Source organism: Pelophylax lessonae (genome assembly GCF_965119305.1).
Source record: "Pelophylax lessonae genome assembly, chromosome: 2".
Taxonomy (NCBI): Eukaryota; Metazoa; Chordata; class Amphibia; order Anura; family Ranidae; genus Pelophylax; species Pelophylax lessonae.
Genome location: NC_138769.1, coordinates 418,635,162 through 418,652,568, shown reverse-complemented (window position 1 = coordinate 418,652,568; position 17,407 = coordinate 418,635,162). Strand labels below are relative to the sequence as shown.

Here is a 17,407-nt window from a genome sequence, read left to right as displayed (position 1 = left end):
TCAAAGCATCTTCAAAGCCTTAATAGAAGGCTATGACAAAGCTACAGCTTTTGAGAGGCTTTAATTCAGCTTTAGCTTTGCATTGTTTTGGAGGAATTGCAGGTATGAGATATCAGCACACACAAGGCATCTGCCAAGCTTCATTAAAGCTTCAAAAAAGCATCATCGAGAGCATCAAAGCATTGCAGAAGCATCAAAAACACATGGAAAAAGTATGTTGAAGCGTAGGCACTTTAACCGGTTGCCGACCGCTGCACGACTATATACTGCGGCGGTCAGCCCCGGCCAGGCAGAGTGACGTATCGGTACGTCACTCGCCTGTCACTGACTTGCGAGCCTATTGCGGGCGGGCGCGCGCCCGCCGTGGCTCGTTCACAGACAAGTCAGTGCGTGTGACCGGCGGACTCGATGTCCGCCAGTCACACTGCGATCGCTCCTGTGAAGGGAGAAAGACAGAGCGGCTTGTGTAAACAAGCTGCCTGTCAGTTCTCCCTGTGTAAAAGTGAAGATCTGTCCGTTCTACTATGTAGAACGGTTGATCTTTGCTTTTACACCAATAGCAATGTCCCTGCACAGTTAGAATCACGCCCCTAGGACACACTTAACCCCTCCCTGTCCAATAAAGTTAACCCCTTCCCTGCCAGTGTCATTTTTGCAGTAACAGTGCATATGTATAGCACTGATTACTGCAGTAATATCACTGGTACCCCCAAAAGTGTCAAAAATGTCAGTCAAGGGTCCGATCTGTCCGCCGCAATGTCGCAGTACCGAAAAAAAAAATCGCAGATCGCCGCCATTACGCGTTAAAAAGAAAAACACCAAAAATGACAAAAATCTTTCCCTTTGTTAGTAAACGCGATAACTTTTGCGCAAACCAATCAAAATACGCTTTTTGCGATTTTTTTTACCAAACATAGGTAGCATAAAACAAATTGGCCGAAAAATGTTAAAAAATTTTGATTTTTACATTTTTTTTGGGGAATTTCATATAAAAAAATGTGAAAAATATTGTTATTTTTGCAAAATTTACGCTCTTTTTTTGTTTATAGCGTGTGATCAAAAAATCGCACAGGTGATCAAATACCACCAAAAGAAAGCTCTGTTTGTGGGAAAAAAAGGACGTCAAATTCGTTTAGGTACAGCGTCGCACGATCGCGCAATTGTCCGTTAAAGTCACGCAGTAAAAAAAAAATCGCAAAAAAACCCCTGGTCCTTTAGCAGCCAAATCCTCCGGGGCTTAAGTGGTTAATGTGTGTTGAAGTTGAAGCAAGTGTAAATGGGCCATTTTTTTGTCTGTAGCTAACAAAGGACCCTTTCCCAATGCTTCGCTGAAAAAAATATGCACCAAATATGCAGCACACAAGACGTTTAAAAATGCATCGCATCCATTGCGTATTGGTGTGAAGAGTTCCATAGGATTTAAAGGGATACATTTTTCATGCATTTTTGTTCAAAAACTGATCAGTGTGAAAAGGTCCATAAAAAAATGAACAAAGCAAATGCTATTTTACTGCAGAAAAAAATAAGACACACTTACATATTTCCATTTCCCAAACAGAAGGTCTTGCATTACTTCTTGACCACAAGGTATATTGATTGTTTCTCCATAAATTGCGCTAACTGTATGGAATCCAAAACCTACAAATAAAATTGAAAATGGTCACAAAAATTGAAGAAACAAGCCCAAATAGTTTAAACTGCAAAATAAAAATTCAAGGAAAAAGATCTGTTTATTTTACATATAAAAGAAAAGAGTGTTTTGATCAAAGGCAGACACCTAATAATTTGTCTCTACTATTTTTTGAGTTCTTAAAAGAATGAGGGATTCCAAACCTTTTTTTTTGAGTCAGCCACATTTAACCAATGTTATTATCAACTGTTCAGCCACCATAACAAATACAGAACAATATAGTTAACAAGAAAAACCATGCATACTAATAATAATAAAGTTAACCCTGTCGTGTCCAGGGGTATTCAAAACCTACATGACCAGGCAAATTTGGAATATTTAGTATACAGTGGTTTACTCAACAGTATCTTTTCAACTGATGCATACCGATGTTTTTTTTAGACTTTTAATACAATTAAGGCTACATTTAGTTTAAAAGACTCCTCAAAGTTTTTACCCTTAGGATCCAATTTGTAAGGACCAATCAAAACAAAACTTGTTTGGGATTGACTTTAGTAGAGTAGAAATTTCATTGACTTCTATAGGTAACTATGCTTAAAGCGATTGTAAAAGAAAAAATGTTCTTTAAAAAAAAAAAAAAAAAATGTCATACTTCCCTGCACTCTGCAATGGTTTGGCAAAGAGCAGCCCCATTCCTCTTCTTCTCGGGTCCCCTGCCAGCGCTCTGGGCCTTCCCCCTTGTCAAATACCCCCCTAGCAAGTCAGGTGCTGTGGGGGCACTCGTGCATGCTTGCTCCCAAACCGGCGCTCAGCTCTGCCCTCCGCTCCTGCCTCACTGACTGTGATTGACAGTAGCAGGAGCCAATGGCTCCCGATGCTGCATCTCAGCCAATCAGGAGGGAGAGACCTGGGAAAGCCTCAGGTCTAGTGTCCATCACTGGATCAAGAACAGGCTCAGGTAAGTATTAGGGGGGCTGAGGGGGAAGCTGCATACTGAAAGTTTTTTACCTCCATGCAAAGAATGCACAAAAGGTAAAAAAACCTTCAGCCTTTACAACCACTTTAAAGTAAAAACTTTTGCTTAGATCATGCACTCTATTATTATTTCCCTGAATGAATAATGCCGCTAGTGTTTCTCCCCCCCCCCCCCCCCCCGCTGGCAGAATACAATAGCGCTCCTCCCTCTTTTACATTTCTGTTCTTCTTAGTAGTAATGGTTCATCTTGTGTCCTGCAGTTCTCCTATTGTGTGGGTGTCTGGTTTGTTTGCCCACACACTTCCCAGATCATGTAAAAAGTCCTGGGTCCTTCCTAGATGTTTATTTATGAGAGGATTCTGTTGTATATGGTATGGTATACACAAATTTACTGCACCTGTTTCTACTCCTGTAACCTACAACATTAACTCTATTTTTGGGTTTGTATGTTTTATTTTGGGATGTTGAAGTCATTGGCTTTCCAGTGTTGTTTTAACTTTGTACTATACAACTCTATAGAAGGATTGATTAAAAGCTTGGGGAAAAAAAATAATACAATAGCATTGTGATGTCAAGCTAATTTCTTTCTTTCCACCCGTGGTGGAAGGAAGGAAAATTGCATACTCTAAGGTCTGCCCTAATCTCACTTTAGAGAGTCCTTATGTACATTTCTGTGCTTACAATCCAAGGGCTCCACAAGGAACAACCTAAACCGTAACACTGGTACTTGCAATCATCAACATGAAGGCACTGTTGCAAATATAGGGACTTTTCAGACCAGCTAAGATTACCTAAAAATGTACTTAATTCTAACAAGAAGTGAGAAGCAATAGAGGCTGATAAAACAAGCTTAATATCTTCTGTAGTTAACACTTGTGCGAGTGCGGGGTTCGCATGTAATGTCAGAGCGCACTGCTCCTTCATTACATGCCATCAAGTTTAGCCATACACTTTGCACAGGGACCCTTTTTGGCAGCCGCATCAGGATCGGATCGCACAGCGGTTCACACTTGTGCGATCCGATCCTGTGCGAACTGCAAGATCGCACTGCGATATGCGATCAAACTGGGGGTGTCGTTAAGATTACATTGACACCCCCAGCGTATCGCATATGGCAGTGTGAACTGCCGGGGGTGCGTGTGCGATGCGGGAACAAGCTGCGGATTCGCAGCCTTCCCGCACTCGCATAAGTGTGAACCGGGCTAAGGCCTCATGCACCCTGGATGTTTTTGTTCCTGCCTCTAAACGCCCCTGCATGTTAGCCTACGTGTCCATAAACACATAGGACTGCACTTTGCAAAGAGCAGTTGCACTCTACAAGTACATTTGTTCCAGAGCTTAGTAAATGATAAAGCTTCGCTTTGCAAAGAATACCCAATCACATGCAAGGAAAATAAAAGAAACTGCATTTTTGCTTGCACATGATTGGATGATGGAAGTCATCAGAGCTTCTGCTCATTTACTAAGCTCTGGAGCAACTGCACTTTGCAAAGTGCACAGTGGATTTGCCTTTAGTAAATCAATCCCATAGGGTTTTTGCAGCATTTAGTGGCAGGGGCTTTTAAAGGCAGGAAAAGACCCACTGCCAGTGCATCCAGGAGCAGCAGAGTTTTGGCAGAAAAGGCTTGACGATTGTAAAAAATCAGCGTCTAAAACACACATTAAGACCCGGTTCACACTCATGCGAGTGCCGGGTTCGCATGTAATGTCGGAGCGCACTGCTCCGACATTACATGCGATCAGCTGTGCGGTGCGAGTTTAGCCATACAGTTTGTATGGCTAAATTCGCATCGCACCCGGTGCAAACACGCACAGGAGGCATTTTTGCAGCCGCATCAGGATCGGATCGCACAGCTGTTCACACTTGTGCGATCCCATCCTGTGCGAACTGCACGATCGCACTGCGATATGCGATCAAACTGGGGGTGTCGTTAAGATTACATTGACACCCCCAGCGTATCGCATATGGCAGTGTGAACTGCCGGGGGTGCGTGTGCGATGCGGGAACAGGCTGCGAATTCGCAGCCTTCCCGCATCGCAATAGTGTGAACCGAGCCTAAGTGGTAATTCATTTCAATGACCAGAACAGATTATTATTCAAAACGTTTTACACACTTTTACAAGCATCAGGCATTTTATTCTGCCAAAATGCTGCTGCCAGGAGGAAAGGCTTTGGAGATTTAGCAAAACATCCTAGGTGCATGAGGCCTAAAATATAATGCACATTAGTATGATCCAGCAATTGTCAGGGATTACTGAGACCACCATGTCTGCTGTAAAGGGTCATATTTGTGCCTACATTCTATATATATGGAAGTATCGATAAAACATTGGAGCCGTTACTTTGCACAAACATTATCTAACAAGCTTGGTGAAGCATATCTTTAAATATTTACTTTGTCATCTGGACGTACTGCAGTTGGAAAAAAATATTTTGTACAGAGTGTGTGGGATGCAGTGTTTGCTTGTGCTTGAGATTCATCCAAATGATGAGTGATACAAACTGTTTAAAAGAAATAAAACTATTTTGTGATATGCCCAGTAATGAGTAAAGCAGATTTAATTACTGTATTAAAGAAAATAGCAGCGTTTGATGACAGTACACCAGTCACCAGACTATGCTTTCTTACACCATTATATTCGTACCCATACCAATCACATTTTTTTCACTCAGGATTCAACTGGTAACTCAGGCTTGCTATAATGCAGACATATCAATAACCGCCAAGACCACCTCTACTGGGATTATTGAAAGCAGCTTTGGCCAGGCTTGATTTTTAAAAACACCCCGCTACTGTTCATTGGTTACCAATAGGATTCTTCTTTTTTATTAAAATATTAGACAATAGGCCCCTCCTCTCTCCTAAACTAAAAAGAAAGCGTCCTACTTGGATTGATGACATCTTCCATCTCACAGTACACTTCCTGCCCACTTACTCCAACTGTCATTCAATTGCTTCTGTCTGTGGTTTACAGCTAAGGGACTAATTCACAATTTTTGTTGTATTGCAATATGTTGTGCAAGGCAGCCTATTTTGCCTGGTCTGTCCATACACAAAAAATGGGTCAGCATCCTTTTTAAAATTAAAAAGCACCACACAGTCTGTGCTTCGGGGTGCACTATATACAGTATACCGCAAGTAGGAATGAATTCCATGCTAAAAGTAAGCCAAGTCTCACAGGTAGAGCCCTGTAGACGAGGAGAATGGGGATTTTAGTGTGCCCAAAGACTAGCAATTAGAGAAAATACAAATGATAAAAATATACATTTTATTAAAGACAAGATAGAAAAACAGCATATGAGAATATCTAGAAGGTGTATTACAGCACATTCTACAATGCAATGGATTGACGCGTTTCACCCATACTTAGGGCTTCCTCAGGATCCAGATGTGTATACCCTCAATAAAGATACCAAACTACAATTCATCTGCCACGCGAACCTATAATGGTGTACTCAAAAATATGCGGAGCATATACGCAGGAAGAAGGAGCTAATAGGCCCCAAATATAATTTATGGTTCAAAGCTAGATATCAAATAAAGAGAAAATATTCATATAATTGAAGGGAGGAATCACACTGTTCAGCATCCATGCTGACAGCAAGCTGGCCGAATGAATTCCAATGTAAACACTATAGTGTGAGTGTGAAGGACCCCTTACACAGAGCGATATAACTGTACAGATATGTGAACATGTATTGCAGAATGTCACCTCTGCTTAATTTTTTTTCAAAATATACTTCATTTATGACAGGTTTATTACTTAATGTAAAATGGAGAACATATGTGGCACCATACTGAAAAAGTATTCCTGAGGGCTAAAATTGGCTACCGCAATGAGAAATCTACCAATGTAACACAGTAGTAAAAACCTTACAGAGTTTATAGTAGCCATCCTCACTTTACTGAAATCTTTTCATTGATTGCTTTTTGTGTGCCTGTTGGAGATTTCTCCAGTGATAGGGAGAGCAGATGTAAAACAGGGGAGACACAAAAAAAGAAAAAAAAAATGGAACTTCTAACCCATCCACATTTTGACATAAGCTGGTAAATAGTACAGATGTCCAACAAAATGAGACAAGCATGTTTAGATCCATGAATTTAAAAAGTTGTTTGTTGAATCATGGCTGCATGCAATCAAATGCTTTTCAGGTATTCTGACAGCCGCTGCTGCCAGCTGTCAGAGTACAACAGCCGCAGTGGTAGGCTGAACAAAAAAAAAAAAAAAAAAGCTTTATTATTCAATATCAAAACTTTATTATCCAATATCAAATAATTGTCTACGGGATGATACAGTTGGCAAAAACTATGTCTGAGTACCTGGCCAGCATAAAATTTCTGTGCCTAATAACCCACTGCCCTGTACTGTAAACCTCAATGATGAAGTTGTTTTATTCGCTCCTCTGCAATCTGTAACATATAACACTGTAAAAATGTTGTTTTACTGTATCGGTTGGATAAATGCACAAATCCTACCAGAAATAATGCCCTGTGTTTATCAGCTCCCGTTTATAAACTACTGAACACCTCCCCCCAGAACACATTAAATGTCCTGGAGGACTAACAATACAATATGTGAGTATTAAAGCCCTATGACAGGAAGTGTGTTACTGTGAATGCCAGTATTACTTGCAGTACTACCAAATAAAAAAAAAAAAGAAAAAACACTGCATGAATAAAACAAAACAAGGTAATGGAGGGGGCAAAGTTATCAATTATCCTCAATTTATAGATCGCTTTCCATTCATAGAAGCTGTAGTATGGCTTGTATAAATGGTGGGTCTGATTGGAAAGGGCAGACATAATCAAGCTGGAGGAAGAGGAATCAGCATAGTCATCCTACTGACTGTAAAGTTGGCCATACATTAACCATTTATTTATTTTTTGTTCATCCAACTTGGGTGAACAAAATAAATTACCCGATTCCTACATCCACACAGTCAAGGTGGATGGGGGAATCACTCCCACTGTGCTATTGTGTCCTGGCGATGGGGATTCCCCATCATCAAAATCAGCACTGCCAGCTATAACCGGCAGCACTGATAATTCGGGGAAAAACCTGACAGGCTGGTTGTACGGAGGTCAATCAGACTTCTGTACAACCAGCCTGCTGAACCTGTTGAATTTTGATCTATGTATGGCTGCCCTAGGTTATGTTCCTTGGTCTGATTTTTCGGTTTGTGATTTTGGCTGAATTTAGGCTTTTAAGTCCCGGTTCACACTAGGGCGACCTGTGAGGCGACCTGGTCGCCTCACAGGTCGCCTCCCATAGGGAAGCTGCGGACCCGTTCTAATAGGAGCGACACAAGTCGCTCCGACTTAGAAAAAGGGTCCGGAGCTTCTTTGGGGCGACCAGGAGGCGACCGCCATAGACTTCAATGTTATGAAGTCTGTGGCGGCCGCTCCGAGGCCGTGGCGCGCTGCTTGCACCGCGACCTCCGAGGTCGCGGTGCGAAGTAGCGTTGCCCGTATGTGAACGGGGCTTAAAAAAAGTTGCTGACAAACGCTTTTCCTGTAAAAAAAAATAAAGAAAAAAACTTTCCTCTCCTTGCCACTAAAGGCTAGTCATATGCTGTGGGCCCTGTTGCATTCAGTGGTTCCTCCTGCTGACCTCCAAGACACTACAGAATGATGTAGAGCTTGGCAGGAGGAACTACTGAGCAAAGTGTGGGACTCAACAGATCAACACTCATGAACTGTCAGCTTCACCAACGCAGGCAGCAGGGAAGTCAAATAGTTATGTTATTCTTTTGCAAGGAAAGTTTTTTTTTTTTTCAGTCACATTTTTAAGTGTATCTGTTTATCTTGCCATGTCACTTCCTGTGAGCAGAACAGGAAGAAAAAAAAAACAATATCTTTCTTGTGTAAACTATTAATCCCATCAACCCCCATTTAATGGACATGAACAAAGGTAGACTTGCTTGATGTTCAGCCTGGGTCATAACCATGGCTCCATCCACAGTCACAGAACAGAAGTGGGCATTGCCATTCAAAGACAGAAAGAGTGTAATATGCAGGATTACAGAGAAAAAAAAAAGATAGGAAACAAGCCTGACGCTGCAAACTGCAAAATAAAAAATGTTTGTTTTTGGGCTTACATCATAGTATCTCGTTTTATCAGAGTTTTGCAAAGGTGTTTGAACTACAAGATCTCTCAACAATAGTTCCTGTTAAAGTGTCTGCCTCATTTCTGACATCCTTAGGACGTTTCCACTCCCTGTGTTGCATTGATTATAATACAAATTAAAAGACCACAAAGATGAGGGAAAAACCATCACAGTTCACCATTAAAGTGTCACTAAAGGCAAAACTTTTCTTTGTAGTTTTGGACAGAGTTTGGATAGATTAGAACGCCTGTCTGTTTTTTGTTGCGGTCTGTGCCACCGTTAGAGAGATTCACCCTCTTCATTTGTTCCGTTTACCATAATCATTGAAAGTGATGGTAAAAAAAAAAAAAAATACCACATTTTGGGTTGACATCAGAACAGGAATAGATGGGAACTCATTTAATGGGGACACTGTGGGACTCCCTCTCACTTCCTGTTTTGGCTATGGGACAGGAAGTGAAGGGAAATCCCCCCAATAGGACAGATAGAAAAAACAGTTGGTTATAATCTTCCCTGAATCTATCCAAAAAAGTTATACTTTAAGGCAGACAGATATTACATATCAATGTTGCAGAATATGACCCCAAAACCCTCACTTAGTTTCAGCAACATTTTAAATAAAATGATATTATTAAATACCGTACCTTCCTTGCACAATATGAATAAACAGCCAGCCCAAATTGAAGAGGGGCTTACTGCACAATTCATTACACTTTGTATGCCGTATCTGGCAAACAACACTGCATAAATAGGCACTGCTCCACTGAATTGTGGACAAATCCCTCTACCATGGTTGCAGCATGGAATAAATACATTCATTATAATTGTCAAAAAGAAACAAAAGCTAACATGCTTTCTTGTAACTGCCATGAAGAACAATACAACTGCAAATGCACAGATAAAAAGAAAGATCAAACCAGTGTTCCCTTGATCTTTATTAAGAAGTCTCGCCTCTTGTTTCACATAAATGTCCCAAGACAAGGAGTTGATCGGTTGCTTCTGAGTCACAAATGAGTTACATGAGTGACTAATGCCAGCGGAGGTTTGAAATTGTGATCCTGGCAGTGTTTAATCTGGCGGTTGTAACACAATGATCAAAGCTGCTATTTAACCGAAATAGACGGCAGTGTCGCATTGGATGATGAGCACCACCTAAGTAGCTATGCAAGCATCTTCTCTAAAAATAGAGCAATTGAAATAATAAAACCATACGTGAATAAAACTTGACTAGAATAACCTCATGTTCACAAAATGAATAGTGCAAAAAGATGTTCTCGCTTTCCACTTTAAAGTAAATCTTTGCTGAGACGGATAAGGTGGCTGTCACTGCTTACCTATCTCTAAAAAAAAGCTGGTTCACTGCTTCAAATATTTCAGTCTTTGATCTGCAATGATTGTGCAGTAACTTGTGACTTTATTGGTTATATATACACGTTGCAGATCAGTAACCCTAAAAGAATCTACTGTAAGTCAGAGGATAAGCATAATATTTCAATGCAATGCAATGACAGCAGAGACGGTAATTAATACAACCACTGTGATCAATATTCCATGACAAAGCGTGAACACTTTCAAGGGGGTAAATCGTTTTGCTAGGAACGGTACTGGATTGAATACGCGATCAACAGATCCAAGTATTTGAAATTTGTGTTGGTAATACAAATTATCATAAAGAAAACAAAAACAAAAAAAACACCTTTAAGGGCTCTTTCACACGGGCGATCCGATCAGATCCGCCTGTCAGTTTTTTAGGCGGATCTGATCGGATCCTCCATGCAGCTCTATGGGGCAGCGGGTGTCAGCGGAGACACCCGCTGCCATCCGCATCCGATCCTGTGCTTGAAATCTGGATGGATGGAAACCCTATTTTTCCATCCGTTCAGTAATCGGAGCGGATCGGATCTGATGAGAGCGGACAAGCGGTCCGCTCTCCTCCGATCCCCCATAGAGGGCAGCGGGGGCTGAGACACCTCCCTCTCCGCTCTGCAAGCGGAGACGGAGCTGTCATCCGCCCGGCTCAGCAGGGATCGCGGATCCCTGCTGAGCAACACAGATCCGCCTACGGAGCGGACCGTGTGAAAGAGCCCTAACACATCACAATTATATTGCATTATATAGAAAACTGTCCTTTTTAATTGAAAAGTCAAACAGACGTGCTTGGTGCTTCTATTAAAAACTTGCCGACCACTGCACGACTATTTTCTGCGGCGGTCAGCCCCTCACGGGCAAAGCGACGTAGTACTACATTGCTAACCTTGTGAGGGTCTCAGGAGCTAGCGCGCGCCACCAGAGGTGCGTTCCCGCTCCGTCACGGACCCCCCCGCGCGTGTGACCGGCGGACCCGATCGTCCGCCGGTCACTCGCGATTGTCGCTGGAGAGGGAGAAAGGCAGGAGGCTGATGTAAACAAGCCGCCTGTCATTCTCCCCTGTGTAAGAATAGTGATCATACGGTTCTACTATGTAGGACCGTTGATCACTGTTCCTACACCTCAAGCCACAGCCAATCACAGTTAGAATCACGCCCCTAGGGACACACATAACCCCTCCCTCTCTAAAAAAAGTTAACCCCTTCACTGCCAGTGCAGCTGTATAGCACTGATTACTGTAGTAATGTCACTGGTACCCCCAAAAGTGTCAAAAATGTCAGTCAAGGGTCCGATCTGTCCGCCGCAATGTCGCAGTACCGCAAAAAAAAAAAAATCGCAGATCGCTGCCATTACGCGTTAAAAAAAAAAACCACAAAAATGACAAATATCTTTCCCTTTGTTAGTAAACGCGATAACTTTTGCGATAACCAATCAAAATACGCTTTTTGCGATTTATTTTTTTACCAAACATATGTAGCATAAAACAAATTGGCCGAAAATGTTAAAAAAAATTTATTTTGACTTGTTTTTGGGGGGGAATTTCATATAAAAAAAATGTGAAAAATATTGTTATTTTTGCAAAATTGACGCTCTTTTTTTGTTTATAGCGCATGATCAAAAAAAAAAAAAAAAAAATCGCACAGGTGATCAAATACCACCAAAAGAAAGCTCTGTTTGTGGGAAAAAAAGGACGTCAAATTCGTTTAGGTACAGCGTCGCACGACCGCGCATTTGTCCGTTAAAGTCAGGCAGTGCCGAATCGCAAAATAGGCCCTGGTCAGGAAGGGGGTAAAATCTTCCGGGGCTTAAGTGGTTAAAAAGTGGAGCATAAATTAAATAAATGCTTCCAGGGTTACAGATTTTCCCATCTGCACCATTTTTACTTTAAACTGATTGTAAGGTCTCGGTTTTTTAATTAAAATAACAAACATATTATACTTCCCATCTCTGTGCAGTTGGTTTTGCACACAGGTGTCCAGATCCTCCTCTTCTCCGGTCCCTGGCTGCAGCTCCTGCCCCTCCCTCCTGTTGAGAACCCCCACAGCAAGCAGCTTGCTTTGAGGGCACCCAAGCCGAGCTGCAGCTCCGTGTATCCATTCAGACACAAACTACCATTCGGCCCGCCCCCCCCTCTCTCTCTTGATTGGCTAACTGAGTTTAATTGACAGCAGCAGGTGCCAATGGTGCTGCTGCTGTGTTTCAGCCAATCTGGATAGAGAGTGTCCCGACAGGGTGAGGCACTCGTGGACGCTGGATAGAGAGGGGGCTCAGGTAAGTATTAGGGGGGCTGCTGCACATAGATGGCTTTTTATCTTAATACATAGAATGCATGAGATAAAAAAAAAAAAAAACACTTCTGACTTTACAACCCCTTTAAAATCCCAGACCAGTCGGGCACATCAACAAAAGAAAGGAATCTCGAATAGTGTTTTATGTTTAGACTGAACATTTATAAAAAGACACAATAAACTACTCCGGTAATGTAGAAGCCGCAAATGAAACACACTGTCGACATTAAGTGGGTAACCCACACCACAATACTGCACTCAGATTAGCCGCCAACCACTCTGTTTCAGATTTAGGCTCCTGATCTCCAGCACTAGGTTACTTCCACTCTAAACTGTTGCGCGGTCCCTAACGCGTTTCATTGCTATGGCAACTACTGTTTTCATAGGGCATTATTTAGCACAGCAGCTGAGCATTGACTATATATATTTTCAGCACAATATAGGATATTGTTATTAACACTTTAGAGATTGGTGTTTAGTGCAGTAAGTAAAATTATCTAAATAATTTAGATGATGTGTGTTATTTCTTTAAAGACTTTTGTATAATTGTAATTGTCTAAGTACAAGGGGGCAGCCATTTGCTCATTGCATATATAGGTTTCTCTTGCTGCTTTGCAATGCTACACAATGGTTATGATTTAGTGTTCCATTTCAATAATTCAAGTCGAGTCAGTAGACTTACTGAAAACAATAATGGCCAATATCTTAATAGTTTAGTGAAACAGAAATTGCATGGAGCCATTTCCTTTAGTGGCTTTTCTTTAAATCTTTATATTTAGTACAAAAACAAATTGCTATTGCAAGTGGTACATAAGACTATCAGCGAAAGGGTTAAATCTTCCCCAGAACCAAAACAAAATATAATATATTGCAGCTCACCAATCCTTACATGTGGTGGCTGCATTCGTTTTGTTTTCATTTTTTTCATCTGAAGATCCACCCGGCAACACACTTCTTGTCTTAAAGTGGCTGTAAACCACTGACATAAAAATATGAAAAAGCATATCCCTTTATACTGTGTATTTGTCTCAGTTAAGAGCACTAAAGTGTAATGTCTGTCTGCTGCCTTGTTCCTCTGCTAACAGCACGAGTCCCTTCTGACAAGTTTTCCTGACACCAAGAGAAAAATGGTGACAGGGGAGGGATCTCCAGCCTCAACTCTGTTCCTGTGTGAATGGAGATGTGTCCCTTCCCTCCAATCAGCTCTCCTCATTGAGGTCTGCAGAATGTAACTTCAGCTCCCTGCCCCCCGTTTCTGAAAGCTCAGACAAGCTGTAAAAATTCAGGACTTTGAATGGCTGTAGAGAAGAGAGGGCTGCAGATAAACAGGTGCAGCTTATCTAGGAGGATTTGTTTATTATCTATGTATCACATGAAGGCAGTCTCTTCACTAGGTGCATATAAAGGGTTTACAACCACTTTAAGCTGGCTATACTGATTGAAATTCATCCAGTTCAGCAAGGATCGGCTGAATTCTGATGTGTGTGTGGCTGTCTCTGTTCAACAAAAGTTGATAGTTTGATTGACTTCTGTTGAAGAAACATGTTGGAATGCAGTTGTTGATCAGTGGCTGCAGCCGATTGGTTTGTCCACTGTCAGAACAAAATATCCAGGCATGGGTGATTCCTCCATCCACCTGGCCAAACTAAAGAAAAAAAATAAAATAAAAAAAACCATGTACAGCTAGCTTAAGGGTCCTTTCACACGGAGCGGACCATTTTTTGATCCGCTCCGGCACTTTTTTTTTTTTATGGAAACAGATGACACTTGTGTCATCCGGTCCCTATGTCCGTTTATCATCCCATCTGTTTGTGGATGATAAACGGAGATAATGCATGTCAAAGGGATTGCGGATGTCAGCGGATGACACCGCTGACATCCGTTTTTGCGTCCGTTCTATTTTTTTTTAAACGGAAGAGAAATGGGGTTCTCTTCCGTTCCAAAAAACTGTTCCATTGACATGCATTATGTCAGTTTTTCATCCGCAAAAAAATGGGATGAAAAACTGACATACGGAACACCCGTGTGAAAGGACCCTTAGGGTGTTTTGGAGGAGCAACAGAGACACCCTTGGACAGTAGCACTGCCTGGAGATTGTAGTTTTACAATGTAGATGAATTAGTAGATTTAGATAGACTTTATGTAAGTGACTAAAGCTGGCCATACACTTGTTGAAGTTCATTTGAATTTTTTTATTTTAAGAATGTAAATTTTCTAATCAATCCTTAGTGGGGTCTAATCGATATTCATTTTTGACAGCAGTGATAGAAACATTCAAAGGAGAAGGATGGAAATTTTTTCTAAAACGAACAGTAAATGTGGTTTTCATTTTGGTAAGTTTATTCACCTTAAAATCGAATGCTGAACACAAATGTTTTTTTTTTTTTAAAGTACTTTCAACATTTGTCACAATATCAAATGTACTGATGAGAATATCTGTATAAATGTTTATTCAAAAATCTACTAGTATATGGCTAGCTTAAACTAAGCCTAAGGCCCCTTTCACACGGGCCTTCCGATCAGGTCCCCCTGTCAGTTGTTTAGGCAGATCTAATTGGATGCTCCATGCAGCCCTATGGAGCAGCGGATGTCAGCGGTGACATCTCTGCTGACACCCGCTTCTATCCGATCCAATCATGTCCATGAAATCCGGACGGATGGAAACCCTATTTTCCATCCGTCTGGAGGATCAGATAGGATGAAAACAGACAGGCGATCCATTTTCATCCGATCTTCCATAGAGGAGAGTGAGGATCTGACAGGTCTGTCTCTGCAAAGTAAGCAGAGATGGACCTGTCATCCGCCTGCTCAGCGGGGATCAGTGGATCAATCCCCACTGAGCAAAACAGAGTCCGCCGGGCGGAAAGCCCATGTGAAAGGACCCTAACACTTTGTAAACAGTTCCAGAGACATTTTTCCTTTTGGGATTAAGGCTTTAAAGTGGTAGTAAACTCAATTTGAGCACCACATACATTGTTTAATAATGACTTCAATGGAGGAAAGTATACATTTTAAAATCTAGCTAACCTGAGCTGTTCAGCTGAAATCGAGTGATCTTACATCCAATGATGTCACCGGCGCATGCGCATTGTTACCGCGATTCGCGGCATTCTCTGTGTGCCCTTAGTCCTTTCCTCAGGGTATTGTGCCTGGGTCATCCACTTTTGGCGGCATTCTCACCAGACTACATTCCCATGCATACCTTCCTTATACACCCCATGTGACATAAGAAAGTCACAAGGGGGTGTAAACATTGGCACTGATCATGGGAATGGAAATGAGGCTTGGCTAAAACTCAATGCACATGTGTGAGATGTCGTCCAGAACACACAGAAATGACAGAAGTAAAATACAGCATAGATGCAGAAGACAACAGTTAAAATGGTGGCGGCTTTGAATGGAAGGCTGTGAAACAAGAATAAGCAGCTAAAAAACATGGAGGGTGGTAATTATTAAGGAAGAATAATATTTAAAGCTGTTTTGTAATGTCTGTATTGCTTTTCACAAGTTGAGTTGCTGAGTTTACTACTGCTTTAGGCTCGGTTCACACTAGGGCGACCTGTGAGGCGACCTGGTCGCCTCACAGGTCGCCGCAGGTCGCCTCCCATAGGGAAGCTGCGGACCCGTTCTAATAGGAGTGACACAAGTCGCTCCGACCTAGAAAAAGGGTCCGGAGCTTCTTTGGGGCGACCAGGAGGCGACCGCCATAGACTTCAATGTTATGAAGTCCGTGGCGGCCGCTCCGAGGTCGTGGCGCGCTGCTCGCACCGCGACCTCGGAGGTCGCGGTGCGAAGTAGCGTCGCGGAAATGTGAACCGGCGCTTAACTGACTATGACATTTTTTATTTTGCATATATCACTTTGAGTACCGGATTCCATTTAAAACCTTTGATCCTTGACACCCAGAACTGATAAATGGCATGTGACCCCCTCCCATGGCAGTGCTTGGACTAAGCAATTGGCCACTAGATCTGGGCACGACATCATGGTATATGGTCACATGTTTGACAATACTGAAAGAGAGAGCAATGGTTAACTGGTTATTACTTCTGCCTGACAGCCATAGCGTTGTGGATTTAAATCCCAACTATGACTCTACCTGCTTGTAGTTTTCATGTTCTCCCTGTGCCTGTGTGGGTTTCTTCCCACACACCAACGAGGTGCTGGTAGGTTAATTGGCTCATGTCTATATTGGCTGTAATATGTATAACTATGAATGTGAGTTAGGGACATTAGATTGGAAGCCCCTTGAGGTCAGGGACTGATGTGAATGTAAAATATGTATGTAGTAGGATTCCCAGCCGTATTGCTGGATATGGGTCCCCCTGGGTCACCGGGTGCAACAAAAGTACCTTTGTGCATGTTTCTCCAAGTGTGAGACAATGACCAGTCCAGTATCTTTGGGTTTTGTATTTATTGAGAACTTGGATGGGAGAAGGGAATGAGTGGGATACTCCCTTTGGCTCAACTATGCACAATTTGCTAGGGACAACTGAAAAATGCCGATTGGCGCTGACTTGACGCTGACTAGATGCCGGTCAATGCCGGTTGACGTTGGTTAATTCTGGCTTGCTGCCTGTTAACTCCAAACTGACTTTGGACTGCTTTCTTAAATAAAGAAGTCCTCTTTGAGCTCCCTTAAGCACTCCTTGCTGAGGAAACTAATTGTATTACTGCTGCGCTGCTAAACACTTCACGGCCCACACCGGCACCCTCTTCCTCTCACTTATCTTCAGGGCTTAGACACTGGCAACCCCTTTCTAAGTCTTCTCCACAGGTTAGCTGGCTCCCAGATCCCTGACCTTCTTGATAGGTCCACTCTCCTAGGCAGACCCCTGGGCAGTTTAGAGTACTCACGATACTATTTTCCTGGAGACGTCTGCCCAGCAGCTCCACTCGGTCCACAGCACACTGGATCCCTCTCTGCAGCTCAGCTCAACCTTCGTCCTCTAGGCCGACTGCCCAGGACACCCTCATTCACGCCGACAGGAGGAGAGACAGCCATCACCCTCCTCCTGGGACTCTGCTTCCCGCCA

The 17,407-nt window shown here is 42.4% G+C and overlaps 1 protein-coding gene across 2 annotated transcripts in view; it reads right to left on the bottom strand.

Annotated features, from left to right (window-relative positions):
• Positions 1-17,407, bottom strand: part of ALCAM (activated leukocyte cell adhesion molecule) — a 171,136-nt gene that overhangs the window by 105,478 nt on the left and 48,251 nt on the right. For both annotated transcript variants that reach the window (XM_082245396.1, XM_082245397.1), the window contains exon 2: positions 1,538-1,638. In XM_082245396.1, the coding sequence (XP_082101522.1) occupies positions 1,538-1,638 (101 nt within the window). The remainder of the gene's footprint in view (positions 1-1,537; positions 1,639-17,407) is intronic.